We start from the raw sequence: 15,912 nt of genomic DNA on the forward strand, positions 1-15,912 counted from the left end.
GATCTTGAAGTTCAGAATCTAGAGCGATTGAACAGCAAATAAGCCTCTTGTTTTCCGAAATTCTAACCCTAACGGTCTGGGAAATATTGAGTGATTCATTCTGAAGTTCGAGACCTCTTATGGCGAGCCGAAGAGGGGTCAGAAATTTCAAAGTGTCGAATTCAAATGGCAGCAAAATTAATAAGAACTTACAAAATTATATGCCTATCAAAACGACACTTATGTGAAGCCATGGTATCGAAACAACCATTTCCGAACAGATGCATCATCATCTTAATAGTTATGTAGGATTATACAAAATCCATACTTCACATAGCAGTAGATTTTCAACAAACATTATGCTGTTATAGAAGTGACTGAACAAAAGGGAAACTATCTTCTTCAGAATACCTAGAATAGGTATAAGCCATAACGAAATCTAAAAGAGGAGCCAGAATCTTCACTGCTTCATTCAAGCCTGCAAAAAAAGCGAGGTTAGCAAACAGAAAAATCATTCCATCATAGTAATTTTTGTGATAAATTGGAAGCCAACTTCTTTTTATGTGAACTGTTAAAATTTGTAAGAGCAGTTCTTCAGGCAGTAACAACTATGCATGATATATCATTGTATAACTTAATGCTATGGCCTGGTAGCTTCAGTAGATTTCCTAATTTCTTTCAGATTATGATTCAGAGCTTGTCAATGAACTAACCTTGCTAGCGATGTTGTTGGAAAGCCAATCCAACCCTTCGTAAAGACCCTCTCCAGAGGTTGCACATGTGCTCTGGATATACCTGCAACAAACAACAATTATCACATCAGCAGAATGTCAACTCTAATAACAAATCGATTTGAATTTCTTAGGTGCCCAAATTTTAGTTGTCTCAAGTTTGATTTATATATATATAGATATATATATTCTGCATTTCTTAACCTTTGAAGTGCCAACCAATTTTAAATTTTGTCTTCGCAGAAGACTAATAACTTTCAGTTTTATCAGCAATTTGCCATGTTGTCCGTGTCATATCCCCCATTGGTAGCCAAGTAAAATATGGACTAGCTTAAGAGATTTGTGTTCGCTAACTAGGTCAACATGTCTTGGAGGAAGGATGCTTGTGTGAGGTCCAAAAATAAATCTGTAGCATGCTCATGATGCCTAAAGCAGACAAAATCTACTTGGTTATTAGGCCTGGCTATCACAGTCCTAGTTATCTGACTGAATGAAACAATCTCAATATATAAGACGTGTTCGTGAACAAACACTTGCGAAAAGTGTGCAACTTGAGAGAGTGTCAAATATTAAAACCAGAATGATTATTGTACCAGTGTCGCTGGCGAAGAGAATGAAGACCGAGCTTGTCAGTTATTTCTGCAGCATTCATTGCATTCGGAAGATCTTGTTTGTTAGCAAATACAAGCAGAACAGCATCCCTCAATTCATCCTGACACCAAGATGAAAAATATTCTAATATTGAATCCCTTTTCTCATACTCGACCAAACACAATTGCTGCATATTTAGACAAAACTAAAAACGCAAAAAGCTGGCAGAACCAGCCATGGCAAGCAGAGAAAGAGAGATGGCGAACTAAACCATAAATACATAAGTCAACAAAAGGATTGTCAAACAGTTACTATTACAGCGCCAACTAATCCTGGCAAGAATACCAAAAGACCAAAAGAGATCAAACAGACAGCCAAAGTTAGCGTATCAGCTGCATGGTTGCAAGGAAAACAGTTTTACTCAAAATCCATCTAAGTTAACCACTAGTCTTACCTTTTGAGAAACAAACAAACCAATAATAAAGGTGGAAGGAATGACTAAAGTATAACGGCGTTCCAACTGTTTTAATGGGAATACAAGGAATATTTTGTTTCAGTTATACATTGGTCCAGTGCACAGATTTCCAAGAGGAAAAAATGCAACTACGGGGAAGAATACCACACAGAATCAACAGCAAGGGTTATAGTAATTATCTCAGCAAACTAAGGGTTACATAAGTAAGCATAAAATTCAAACACTTTAAGGCCAGTCAATTTAACAAAGACTACAGGAAACACAGTTAAATATCAATGGATCTGAAGTAATAGCATCAGAAAAATACAGCAATTTTTTATTTTCTAAATATTTACATACACAGAATAATAAAGAAAACTGTCTCAGCAGAATTTAAAGCCTCCATGAAATGGCATTTAAAGTGGCTGCATACCTCATTCAACATTCGGTGCAACTCATCCCTTGCCTCAACTACTCTATCCCTGTCATTGCTATCCACCACAAAAATGAGGCCCTGAGTGTTCTGAAAATAGTGCCTCCACAATGGACGGATCTACATTCGAAAGAAAGCTACATTTGTCACAAAATGATGAGGCACGTATTACTACAAAAATGACTCATTTTGGCTATCCCCAAAAAACATTACGCATCTACAATAAGTCCACAATTATTTACCCATGTAGGAACATTTGGAAATGCAATGCTCTCCCTGGAATCAAACCAATAGTAGGATAATTACTTCTTCTTCGGTATTATATTCCAGGAAGCTATGAGCTATTTCACAGAGATGATTGCAAATTTTAATAAGTTTTGAATTTCTTCTCAAGGAAAAGTCTCTAAAAGTATAGAGTGTAAAAATGAACATCTGGTGACTCTGGTCAAATGCATATTTATTACATGAAAAAGAAAATGAAAGACAAAAACTAAATAGACATGGAGCATTCAACAATAATGTTGTCTAATCTTCTACCTAATCTTCTGCTTCTTTATCACTAAATTTACTGATAAAATTATTTGTCATATAATTATGGACCAACATGCAATTCCCAAATGGGTAGTAAACCTAGAAAATAAATACCAAAACCAATATAGAAGCCTTGCAAAGAGGTTCACACCCTTCTTATTGTTCATTTTACAAAGAGAAACAGAGATTAGAATTTAAAATTTCAATAGTTAAGTATCAGAGATGATTCATTCCCCAGGGTCTTCGTATGTTGTCGCACAGAGTATAGAAACAACACCTTTCACCTATCTTGGCAATTATTCAAGATCCAAATTGTCACTCTCAACTAAATAATTCTATTTGGGAAAAATATGAATTCAAATTCCAGATGCATGCTTACCTTGTCCTGACCTCCGACATCCCAAACCGTGAAGCTAATGTTCTTGTATTCAACCGTCTCCACATTAAAACCTGAAAAAGAAAAAAACAATCCTTATGCATAAAGTTAACAACAGAAATGCCACACTAAAACGACGCCATATTGATAAAATCAATAAATAGAAGAGCGATCTAGGAGTAAGAAACTGACCGATTGTAGGGATGGTGGTGACGATCTCACCGAGCTTAAGCTTGTACAAAATAGTGGTCTTACCGGCGGCGTCGAGACCCACCATCAGAATTCGCATCTCCTTCTTCGCAAATAACCGACTAAACAGCTTCGTGAACGTCAATCCCATCTCTGGCTTACAAATCGAAATTACACATCAATTAAAACGATTTTGTTGGAAAAAAAAAGGAATATTAGAATTAATGAAATGAATCTAATTGATTTTTCGAACCGACGGATCTACCTGTTGTTAATTAACTTGTGATGGATTTAGATTTTGCCGTTGATGGTCAAGTCAAGAGAAAGAGCTTTGTCGAATTCAAAATGGTTTGCGGAAGGACGAAGCTGGGCTCTCCTCTCGTTTTAACTATTCTTTCGTTTCGGCTAAATGACTTGGAGAGTCCAACTTTTAACAATATTTACATTATTACCCCGGAGAGTTTGATGAATAATCATCCATACCTCTACACGTCCTCCTATTGTTGTTTTCGACTTAAAAATCAGAATAAAAGTAGAAAAAATTTAAGTTGGTATATTTGTGAAAAATGGGAAACATTTGGTTCATGGAATTATGGGAACTTGAAGTGTGGCATTTATGTAAAAAGGAAAACAATTGGGAAGTTTATGTAAATTTCCCAAAAACACTACGACCACACGTTTGATATTTGCGCTTCGTTCGCATGGACGAAAACCGAAAAAAGGGCCATGGCTTGTGGGACTCGGCTTTGCTCATCTTCTTTGTCACACGCACTCTTTCCCGTTCTCATTAACCAAACAGCTCTCTCCACGAAACTCCTCCGGTTCAACCGACTCTACTCGACCGCTCGGCTCTTTTCCTCCCCGAACAGGACCAACCTTCCACTTCTCACCCAGGCCAAACGCCGCTACGGCTTCTCAACCAAAGAAGACTCAGTTGCTTCCCGTAAGCAGACCTCTTAATCCACACCCTCAAATTTTATTTTCTCTGTTTTTCTTATTTCATTTTTTTTTTCGTAATCTGAGTTTAAGCTGATTAATTTTTTTTTAAGCTGCTAATCTTCGTTTTGAACGGCCACTAAAAATTGTGGAGTATCCGGACCCGATATTGAGAGCGAAAAACAAGAGAATTGATACATTCGACTACAACTTGAAGAAGTTAGTTGACGAGATGTTCGACGTTATGTACAAGTGAGATTTCTTTTTTTTTTTTTTGTATTTTTTTTCAAAAATGACTTGAACATTGTGGTTATTTTTGTTGAATTTACTTAGCTCGAAATTGTTGCCATGCTATTTTGCTTAAAATTGTTTATATTGCTTATTAAAAATCCTCGAAATTTACAGGATTGTGAACAATTGTTTTTTGGCTTGCTTGTTAACAGAACTGATGGTATTGGGCTCTCAGCGCCGCAAGTGGGAATCAACGTTCAACTTATGGTGTTTAATCCAGTTGGTGAGCGCGGTGAAGGGGAGGAAATTGTTCTTGTAAATCCAAGGGTTAACAAGTATTCGAACAAAATGATCCCTTATGAAGAAGGTTGCCTATCCTTTCCTGGAATCCATGCTGACGTAGAGGTATAACCAAATGCCACATTTTTTCTCCTGTTACTTATCTATTTCAAATGCTAGTTGCGTTTGAATACATCTACAGATATGGTTACATTGAATTCCCTGCTCATTTCTACTGTAAAAATTTTAAGCTGAAGTTAAGCTGGATCCTTTGAAAAGGGGTTTTTTAAGAAACAGTTAACAAACATCGAGTTTGGAGTCAGGGCAGTTTATTGTCTGTTGTATCCATTCCTGCTTATCTTTACTTTTTTGTTTTCTCCGTGGTTGTTGGTCTTACTTGTATGCTAGTTGGAATTCTATGAGAGGAAATACAAAAGGTTCTTTATTGAATTCTTTTGAGGTTAAGTAGAGAAGACTCTTATATTGGAAGATTTAATTTTCAAAGAAACTGTTTTTAACTCAAGTTAGGATTCTAGGGTCGTTGTTGTTGGTTTGTTACTATTATGATTCCAATTTAGAGTTTTTCTCATTGTTCTATTTGCAGAGACCAGAATCTGTGAAAATTGATGCACGGGACATTAATGGTGCAAGGTTCTCAGTCAGCTTGTCAGATCTTCCTGCACGGGTGTTCCAGCATGAATTTGATCATTTGCAGGTTTTTGTTCTTTGATATAAGCTCAGTGTTTAACTGCTTTCATGAACGAATGAAGTATGCCTTCATACATTGTTGGAACAATTGTGTAGCTCTTTAAGTTACCTGATTCATACGGTCTTGATTATAGATACAGTAAATTGAATTCATTACAAATTGCAGAATACTGTATGAATATACATAAAGTTTATGATTTATGAGTTTTTATTCTGTATCAGTATGTTTGACATGGATTATCTGGGAGCGCTCAATTTTTTTCGTAATTGCTATCTTGCATTGGTCTTTTGGTCCGCATAGCTGTATAAGCATACCCACAATGCACCACTCGTGTTTTTCTTTGAAATGGTTCCATTTGATTGCTAGTACCCTATATATATAAAATAGTTTCTAGCATAGCATAAGAGTTCATTGGCCTCCATTAAAAGATAAATAAATAAATACACCTAATTCTTTGGCCAACATATTTATGAGATACCTCCTCAAATTCTCTTTTCCTACATGGCAAGATTATGCCCAACAATGAAAGTAACGCTCATGGACTGAAGAAGCTTCCAGCTGATGGTCATTTAGTTGTCTATGAGCTTTTTATTTTTTATTTTTTGTAAGCTCCAGTTTTCTGGATCATCTGAAGTACTTTTTGCTGAAGTGGCTCATAATTCTGCAGGGGATTCTTTTCTTTGAGAGAATGACTGATGATGTTCTTGACAGTATTCAGGAACAGTTAGAGGTGAGTAGAATCATGTGTACTTTTTTCGTATTTTTTTTATTGCATGTCTACAGTTTTTGTTCTATTTTGAACAAATGAGAAAAATTCCCATTTCTTTTATCAGTTAATATTTTCCGTATGTCGGGGGGAATAAAACACCGGATGTTTGCAAAAATTCATCTCCCTTTTGTGTGTATTCACTAGTTGCTCACAATTAAGCTGCGTTATGTTTGGATGACAAGAGTTTAGAGGTTTAGGTTTGCAAAAGAGTCTATGTGCTTGAAAACTGCCCATATTTTATCTGAATAACTTGCAGTGCAAAACAAGCCAAACAGAAACACACTGCATTTATTTTGTTCATCTTCAAAAACCTCAACACATTATAGAAGAGTAGTCTACTGTACTACTCTAACGTTGCTTACCCTTGTTATGAGTGGGCTACCTTGCCTAAGAAGTGAGGCATAGATGTTGACCTGAAAAACTTTTAGCCTATCGCTGAAGCATGATCTGATATGTCTGTAAATTTGTGGAGATGGGTTCTGCAGAACAGAGTTAAGATATCTTATTAACAATTGATACAAAGTCATTTGTTTCTTGAGGTTTTTGCTGTTTCTCATCTGTTGGATACATTGAAATATGGAAACATCTGTGTATAGCATTCTGTCCTGACTTTGTATAGATAAAGGGAAATATATATACTTGCTTAATACAGATCTGATATCTGCAGGCCTTAGAAAAGAAATATGAGGATAAGACTGGACTTCAAAGCCCTGAAAAGATAGAAGCACGTAAAAGGAGGAAAGCTGCTGTTGGTTTTGGAAAATCCTAGATGTAAAATGCGCTTCTTCAGATGCCTCATTCTTCACTTAAAATATAAATTAACTATTGGTATTCACTGCTACCTAAATTTATCCTTCGATTTTGATATCTTTTGGTGATTCTTGTTGTACAGGATAGGTGTGATTTGGCAGGTGATTGAACATATTCCATACACGTGCTTGCTGAGCGATCATGGACAGAACCCTTTGCCAAGGAATTGTAGGTGCAACAGAAGTCATCAACATCAGATCTCTTTGTGATTATGCATACGTCTTAGGAACTAGCCGCTGCTGGTACTGAAAAGATTAAAGTCAATCATTTTATTGGCAAATGATGACAAAGTGGATCATCATTCTCCTTGTTCCCCTCGTCTTGGTTATTTGCTTTCTTCTATATGACTATATCAGCAATTTTACTATTTAAAGAATAGAATGTATTTATCTTATGTATCTGTAGCATGGCAATGACATTTTTTTTTTCTTTTACATTTTTTATGCACATTAAATATATGTACTGATTTAATGTTAGCATTTGCCCTATTAACTCTTTTACAAATTCAGGCCCTAGGTGTGACGTAACAATAGATTTAGTTCATGGCACCCATGTGCTTTTTTTATGCATTTTTAATGCGTTCCTACTTTTGATCTTCCATAATTGCTGTCCCCAGGCTCAACCTTTGTACTTCCATCCGCCAATCAAGGCTAGTTGAGTGAAGAGAGCCAAAAAAAGGCCCCCTGCTAGTAACATAAGATTGATCTTAACTGGCAAAAGGTCTGTCAAGCAGACAGTCAAAATCACTCATTTAATATAATTTTATTTACTTTTTCAAGGGGTAATTTCATTTCTTGATTGACAATTAGGAGTCTCAGAATGTTAAAAACTTTTTTGTTTTTATCAAATGGGGAACATTGAATAAGAACTTCTGTTCAAGTAATTTTTTCCTATATCTCATGGTAGGTTAGGTTGAGTTTTGCGTTGCTGATGATATATATTGGGCAACCCTATGTATCCTGTTTTGCTTTTGATTTTTGGTTTGTTGTGTTTATTTATCTTAGGAGATATTTTTTTCTTGTTCTTTTATTATCTCCCACTTCCTGAAAAAGAAAATCTCGGTTTATAAAAGGAAAAGTTAAAATCTGAATTGCTGGAGTCTGTCTGGTTATCACTTCCTTTGGTACTTATTTTGTCACTTTTTCAAGTTATTAACAAGAGACGTGTCATGCAGAACATGTCATTGGTCCTACATTAGTTTGTTACTGTCCTGTGTGCCCCTCAGTTACTTTCGGCTTACCAATTTTTTTTGCTCATATTGATTGTTCTCTGCAAGATCTACTCTTGAAGCTTGGATACGATTGTATGTGTTTATGCTATTGAACTATTTCTGCAACTTTGTAAATGACGCTCATATAATCCGTAGAGAAATTAAATGTATTTTAGAGATTTGTCTTATGGCATATCAGCTAACCTTCTTTTGTCTGACATCTATCAGAAGGACATAGGATTCTAGTTTATATTGAGAAATTAAGAGTGCTATATTAATTGCTGAATAGAAATTACTGGATCCATAACAAAAATTCATATGCACTATGAGGATTTTCCAGTGGCATCATCATTTGCATTTCCATGGTTATACTTTAATAAGGGCAAGAGCATGATATCATCTATCTTTTGGTGTAGCCACCATACCCCTAGTAAGAAGCTAGGCTAGTTTTGGCAGGAGTCACTGTAAGGGTGAGATTTAGCATTTGGTGGCATGCCTCTCCGCAAACAATTAATCGGAGGATCAGTAGCAGTTTTCAGCTCTCCATATGCCTCCCAACAGAATGGTTGCGTTGCAGACTGCACCGGTTTTAGTGCTACTGTACTTAGAGATATACCAGTGCATGGCAAGATATCACTGCAGGCAAAGTGCGCAGGCTGTTCTGTGTAGGTTCCTCTTATATTTACGTAGGCTATATTTGATACTTGGACAGCTGAAGATTCATTATGGCATGAGCTCTTTTCACAATAGTATTGGTCAATTACAATAGGAGATTTGACGTTGTTGACTTGAATGTTTGAGAACGTGACTTGCTGCACTAAGCCTGAGCCACCCTGTAGTCCAAAACAGTTAGATTAATTTGTTACTAGTTAGTCCAGCAGGAGAATGTGAGTTGGAGATTTCTAAATAGAATTGCATGGATATAGTTCTAGCGTGATTCTAGTAGTTTGTACTACGTTACTTATTATGTTATGATAGTGATGTTGAGTTATAATTTATACCTGCCATGTCTTTATTCTGACTCCTGTCATTGTGTTATGCATCGTGACATCTCGGACGGTGATTTTCGAAACACAGGCGTTGGTGTTATCTTTTCCCAGACTTCCAATGCTTATTCCATGTCCAGGACCACAGTTCACATTGTGTACGTCTATGTTTGAACATCCAGTTTGTATTGATACACAATCATCACCTGTGTAATACAGAAGCAAATTTGAATTCATGTTACTTACGTACCTGTGATCTGCATTCATTTCTTGAGCTTATATGTCTCAAATTGATCATTAAAAGATGAAGTTAGTCTGAGTCAGGGATGTAGATTTTAGAATTACCACAAGCAAGAGTACTGCTGTAAATGGTCACGTCTTGCGAGTTCTGTAGGTGGATCCCATCGGTGTTGGGGCTGTCACCCGGAGATGAAGCAGTGAAGTCTGAAACCTGTACAGCTGTGCAGTCGTCAAATTTGAGGTGAGTTTGCTGGCTGTTTTGAATTGTTATGCCGGTAACTGTAACGCCACTGCTACCATAGAACCTCAGCGCCTGCAAACATAGTAAAAGATTTAACCAGGAATGATTAGTTTGGACTAACATTGCAAGAATCTGAAAACGAACTGTTATTGACAAGATAATCACCGTTGGCTTGGTCCCCGGCATATTTCCTTTTAGCTCACTGCTTGCTGAATCATCTGCAGTACCATAAGAGGAGGGCGCGTCATGCCACCAGACGGAGCCTTGTCCGTCGATTATGCCCTTACCTGTCAGTGTAATCCCCTTAAGCTTCGAGAACTCAAGCCACTGTAAAATACCTGATCCCCAAGCTCCAGAATTTGTAGGAGCTATGATCTTTCCATCCAACTGAATGAAATTTTATGACATTCATTAATTCGCTCTAGCGGACGAAAATAATTATAGCATGAGTTTGTTAGCTTAATGGGGCAAATTAATTAATAATTAATTACCTGAAATAAAATGTTTGGTTGACAGGTAGGGCCCGAGAAGGAAATGGGTCCCACAAGGAATACGGAACCAGATGGAACCACCATGGTTGCTCCCTCTATCTTACAAGCCGCTGCCCATGCTGCTTCAAATGCCTGCATAATTATATGTCAAATTACCTTTTTGGACCGGAAGTTTAAGTCGGGTTCATGAAATAATTAAGCTGCAACAACGTGCTATAATTAGTTATCTAAATGTAATTGACACTTAGCTTGTTATTTCACCTTGATTAGTTTACTAATATTACTGTATTAGTATGATTTGATGGGACCGCCAAGATATTTTCTTATACAAGTGTCATTGTCATTGACTGCTCCGCACGTTCACATGCACGAGGCTCCTCAATATTATAAAATGATCACTTCTAAACAATAAGAGCAGCTTATTGCCTTATTCTCTCTTCTTATATATGCCGGCTGCTATAATAAACGTCGCCGGAATTCATGTTAAGGTCCGGACGTTCGGATTTTGTAAAATCCGGATTTGTAATAGAATATCGCTGTGTAATCAATTAACTAGAAAATTATTTATAAGAGGGTTAATTAGTGTTAATTTATGTCACCTTTGTGTCATCCGTGCGACCGTCACCTTTGGCTCCGTAGCTCAACACATTGAAAATAGCAGAGCTCGTCGCCATTTCTTCCGGAGCTCCGGAATAAGCATAACTCGTGAACTTTGACAATTTGCGTCCCTGGAGGGATGGCTCGTGAGCTGTGCTGCTTTGTATCGAATGCTTGGTTTGATCTCTAGCGCTGCATGTTTCAAAACTAGAAGACCCCAGAAGGAATGCCGTGAGAATTGCTAATGCAAGGCTCGTAAGATTATTACAAGCAGCCGCCATCTTCGTTTGTAAAAGAGATGAATGAGAGTTTGCTATACTTATGATTAACTCGAGGTGTGGCAAATGAAGGAGATAAGTGGGTTGATATATATAGGCGAATGAGCTTACCTATTGAGCTCAGTGTATACGTACAAACTGTAATAGGCAGTTGAAGAAACGACTAAATAAAAACAGTCGCGAACCTGTCCTTGTCGATCATGTGCTTCTGTTTTTCCCAAAAGTTATTAATCAATCAATCCTTTGTCTTGTTAATTTCATGAAAATCAGCCGCGTTAATTGCATACGAGTTAAGTTTATTGACCCCCCCAAAAAAACTTAAAAGGTAAACTTGCTTGACCCGTCAATTAAACACCATCATGTTCAGAAGTTAAACTCATTATCTACATCAATTTTTCTTTTTCTTTTTCTTTTTTGGGTTGGGTAAATAAGAATGTCTTTATTTTATAAAATGGAGATTTATGTGGTATTAACAAAACAATGTTGTATTGCAAATTGGACCAGTATACGTACACCATCGTAAAAGGAGTTCTTATTAAATAACGTAGCGGTATCTAGTCCGTACCATATTTACCATTGAACATTGTCATTAAGAGAAATTGATTAATGATAACATTTTTTTGTGAATTATTTATCGTGGGCTCAGGTTATGATTATCTCACGTCCATGTTAATTTGTGATAACTGATTGATTTTTTTCTCCCCTACCTATCGTAGCTGCATGTGTGTGTGTGTTTGTGTGTTCTATTTTGATTTTGATTTTATACTTCTAATGACGAGGGGCTAAGCACCAATTAAGCACGTCTCTTGTGATCAAACTTATATATACATAATTGATTTTCGACGCAAGGGCCGTGTGTTTATCGATTTCCTCTTGAATTAGATGGTCATGACTCATTTTAATAAATGTGTTTTTTGTGCATGCAATTATTATTCTCACAGAACGTGTTGCCAGCTTCCTTCTTTTCCTTTGTAGTGTGATGAATGTGCATATTTACTGGCAATATCAGTATCGCCCACACATATAGATAACGATTAAAATGCAAATTTTAAACATGCAAAATCCCTCAATAGTGACATTTGACTACTAATCCATATAATTTGTAGGAAGATTTGAAACCATTTAGCTTATTGTTTGAGTTTGACTAAAATAATTTACGTTATAAATTAAGGGCGGAGCCATACGGTGCCGAGAAGGAGCTAGCTGAAGCCCTTTCTGACTTTAGAAAAAAAGAAAAAAATTATTTTAATAATCAATTTATCATTAATTGTCCTGAAAGCTCCTTTAAGTTTATTAAATTTTTAAAATACAGATGTTATTCTTCTTAGTCCCTTCTTTGTTCTTTTCTTCTTTTTTAAAAAATGTAGATATATCATTTATATGTCAAAATAATTTATCTTATGTTTTTCTTATTTGTTAATTTTTTTCTCATCAAATTAAGATAATTAATGTTAACTTTTGTTTTCTCATATCTCTCTTTCAGTTGTTAAAGAATTTATCATCATGACTAAATCCATCAATAAACTACATCTGCAAACTCTAAAATAGAGTTAAAATTATAAGTAACTTCAAGATTTTAAATACTAACAAACTAATGGATTCAATCTATGCCATAAGATAAATAATGAGACGTTAAAAAAATCCTAACCTATGACTAAGTAAGTACTAACAAACTAATGGATTCAATCTATGCCATAAGATAAATAACAAAACATTTTAAAAACCTTAACCTATGACTAAGTATCATTATAATAAATAAATTAGTAAATCACTAAAAGTTGCAAGTAAGCCATTATTAAATTTCAACAATATCATGTGTTGAATGAAAGTTAGAATTTTGATGATGATGATAAAAAATTGTGATGCTATATAATCTACCCCCTATTGTATCAAATTTCTGGCACCTAATGTAGATGGATACAATCACACAAGTTTTTTATTTTTTATTTTTTATGTTCTTATAATGTGGACATGTTTTTCTCGTTACTAGAATAAAATTATAATATCCAAATCTAGTCAACGGAACAACTCGATTATTAATATATCTAAGGTCAATGGTGGAATTATAATAATAGGTCAATGGGAGAAAAAAATGAAAAAAAAAATAAAGGGCCAAAAGGTAAGCTTTTCAAAGAAATGAGCTAATTTTCAAATAAAACCCCCGTTACGTCGACCAAATAGCCTAAACTGATCTTCATTCCTCTGCGCCATATACATTGCCCCTAGACCAATTCCTAGCATGAAAATAAGACTACCAGTTCTTGCAACAATTATCCATTAATTTAAAGATTTGAAAACGCTAGCTGAGATGCCAAACCTTTTAAAAGAAAAAAATTAAGAAAAAAAAGTAGAAGAGTAGAGAAAATCAATTTTAACTCATACTTCCTCATAAGTCAAATTTGAGTATTTAGTAAAAATAAAACATGCAACTTAAAATTATGGCCAGGATTGGTAATAACTTATTAGAAGACACTCTAATAATAAAAAAAAAACTAATTTTCTGTTTCATCTTCCTGAACGCGATTGGAAGAATCAAGTGATTTTCATATAAAATTTGGTCGCGGCCGCTTAAAAACAAAAAGAGTGAGCTCTATTTTAAAACTTAGAAGAAACATTAAATTGGTGGGGCAAAATATACATCCAACGTCATGGAAGATTCTGTCACTATTTGGCTTGTGTTGTGTGTCCAACTCAAACCGAAATGTAGGTCATGTAAAAACGTCGTTATCAATGTGAAAATATCATATTTACTTACCTTTAAACAATATATTTTCGTTGTTATTATTATTATTATTTTAGCCGCAGAGATAACATAAAGTGTAAAAAAAGAAGAAAGGATGCATGAGGTCTTTGTGGAAATTTCTAAAACTAATGGCCGCCGGGGAAAAGCACAAATAAAGTTTACTTGACAAATCCATTAACAGCGGCGAAGTACATGGCAAAATCTTTGAAAAATGAATCCAAAATAAGAAACGACAAGTAGAATTACTCGAGAATGTGATCAATCGAGCCGCGCCCCTATCTTTGATTAGAGGCTAAAATAATTTTTTTATATTAATTTCCAAATTAAATTCTTGTGACAGCGACAGTGACAGTTCCATGAGAATTTTGTTCTGTATTTGTACGTTAACAAAACCGTCAAGTAAGTTTTCCAGATATCATGCCTTGTTTTGGGGCCGAATCTAATTAAAAAAAACAAAATCTACATATATATATATATATATATATATAAGTAGTTTTTCAATTAGGAATCTTTGACTTGATAAAGTCAGTGATTAACTAAAAAATAAAATAAATACTGACTCCAATCAGTGGCGGATCTAGAAGAATAATTTAACGGGGGTTAAATTAGATAATAGTAAAATATAAAAATAATTTTTTGAAAATATAAAATATTTGTTAATACATGTATAATTATTTTCTATGGAATTTCATATTTTAAAAATGTTATGCGATAGACTCGTCATCAATATTATTACATTTATTATTTCCTATATAAACAACCAAATTATCATTCATCTCATCCAATTTCAAAGATGATTTTTCATGAGTTTCATTACTTAAAACGTTTTCTTTACTATTATTATGGAAAATTGAAGAATTAATCCTATTTTTGAGAATATAAAATATTTTGGGTGGTGGGCTATCATTATTTTTAATTAAAATATAGATTTTTATAATTCTTAAAAGTTAAAGTTTAAATTTTATAGGGTTTATAATTTATAGTGACTATTTTAATATATTTAATGAGGGCTAATTAAAAAATAAAAATATTTTTCTCTTTTATTTTTACAATTTTTTTTTGTCAAGCCCCCACTGGTCACATGCTCCATCCACCTATGCTCCAATGTACTGTATTTTGTCATATAATATATTAAAATCTAAATTTTTTTATCTTTTAATTAGTCCATGACTTTATTAAAGTCAGAAATCCTTAATTGAAAAACTACTCATATATGTATAAGTCATTTTCTAACCAAAAAAGTGAGATGTCAGTAAAATATTAAAAAATATATATCATAATATATTTACAGGCACAAAATATAGTCTTTAACATATTGTTTTTTTATATATATTTTACTGACATTTTCACTGGAAAAATGTGAGAATGTCAGTAAAATATATATTCCAATACATTAGAGATTATATTTTTTATTTGTTAATATATTAAAATTTATTTTTTTACACTAAAATATAAAAAAAAAACACATATTCTAATACATTAGAGATTGCATTTTTTTTTATCTATTAATATATTAAAATTTATATTTTTTTATTTGTTAGTAACATCCTTACGTACAAAATCAAATCTAAGAATTGTGTAAATGTTGATTTTTTTAATAACATGAATCATTTCCCGTATTCTGATAAATGAAATTTGAAAACGAAGTGATCTGACATCCTAAGTTACATTGATTGCGGGATCATGCCATGTTCGAAATTAACATTTATATTTTTTGTTGCGTCGCAACGGATTCAATGTTCCATGTCCCTATTGCTTCTCAAGTTGAATCTTCTGTTCGACATGTGAGCTTGAATTTTATTTAACTTATGGCTTAAGCTTATGATTTTTTTACACCGTCATACTTGTGTTTTGAATTGAAATGAAAGCAAAGTTAAGCTGGAATGTTCTCTTCTTCCTCCAATGGCCTAATTTAATCAAATTGTTGATATGGGACATCTTTTATGGTGGTGATTAAGCAAACATTTTCAACATAGGAATGAATTAAAAATTTGATTAATGTGTTTCATGTATGATCCGGCTGATAATACTATTGATAATGATTATATGTTTTCATTACAAATGATTTTTGTTTTTTAAGGATAATTGATCGTATTGATCCCCCGACA

General features: G+C 34.3%; 3 protein-coding genes across 6 annotated transcripts; 1 reads left to right on the top strand and 2 right to left on the bottom strand.

Moving 5' to 3' along the window:
* Positions 1 to 237: 237 nt before the first annotated feature.
* LOC102610747 (ADP-ribosylation factor 1) lies at positions 238 to 3,708 on the bottom strand. 2 transcript variants are annotated; one of them, XM_006470243.4, is made up of 7 exons: positions 3,550 to 3,708; positions 3,288 to 3,437; positions 3,099 to 3,169; positions 2,189 to 2,308; positions 1,304 to 1,422; positions 693 to 774; positions 238 to 457 (listed from the first exon to the last, which is right to left on the bottom strand). In XM_006470243.4, the coding sequence occupies exons 2-7, from the start codon at positions 3,433 to 3,435 to the stop codon at positions 452 to 454; spliced, it is 546 nt and encodes a 181-aa protein (XP_006470306.1). In that variant the 5' UTR covers positions 3,436 to 3,437; positions 3,550 to 3,708; the 3' UTR covers positions 238 to 451. The 2 variants fall into 2 exon arrangements, with proteins under 2 accessions (XP_006470306.1, XP_006470307.1); XM_006470244.4 differs by having other exon boundaries at positions 3,288 to 3,441; positions 3,550 to 3,706.
* A 268-nt stretch (positions 3,709 to 3,976) lies between these two features.
* On the top strand, positions 3,977 to 7,522 carry LOC102610035 (peptide deformylase 1B, chloroplastic/mitochondrial). Of its 3 annotated transcripts, none has more exons than XM_006470241.3 (7): positions 3,977 to 4,227; positions 4,334 to 4,472; positions 4,664 to 4,856; positions 5,335 to 5,445; positions 6,107 to 6,169; positions 6,876 to 7,021; positions 7,101 to 7,522. In XM_006470241.3, exons 1-6 carry the CDS (start codon positions 4,011 to 4,013, stop codon positions 6,975 to 6,977), a joined length of 825 nt encoding a protein of 274 aa, XP_006470304.2. In that variant the 5' UTR covers positions 3,977 to 4,010; the 3' UTR covers positions 6,978 to 7,021; positions 7,101 to 7,522. The 3 variants fall into 3 exon arrangements, with proteins under 3 accessions (XP_006470304.2, XP_006470305.2, XP_006470303.2); XM_006470242.3 differs by having other exon boundaries at positions 6,876 to 6,986; XM_006470240.3 differs by having other exon boundaries at positions 6,876 to 6,979.
* A 958-nt stretch (positions 7,523 to 8,480) lies between these two features.
* On the bottom strand, positions 8,481 to 11,243 carry LOC102609721 (polygalacturonase At1g48100). Its single transcript, XM_006470239.3, has 6 exons — positions 10,786 to 11,243; positions 10,187 to 10,318; positions 9,861 to 10,082; positions 9,560 to 9,767; positions 9,230 to 9,420; positions 8,481 to 9,061 (listed from the first exon to the last, which is right to left on the bottom strand). Exons 1-6 carry the CDS (start codon positions 11,062 to 11,064, stop codon positions 8,672 to 8,674), a joined length of 1,422 nt encoding a protein of 473 aa, XP_006470302.2. The 5' UTR covers positions 11,065 to 11,243; the 3' UTR covers positions 8,481 to 8,671.
* Between the last annotated feature and the right edge of the window lie 4,669 nt (positions 11,244 to 15,912).

This window comes from Citrus sinensis, chromosome 2 (assembly GCF_022201045.2).
Source record: "Citrus sinensis cultivar Valencia sweet orange chromosome 2, DVS_A1.0, whole genome shotgun sequence".
NCBI lineage: Eukaryota > Viridiplantae > Streptophyta > Magnoliopsida > Sapindales > Rutaceae > Citrus > Citrus sinensis.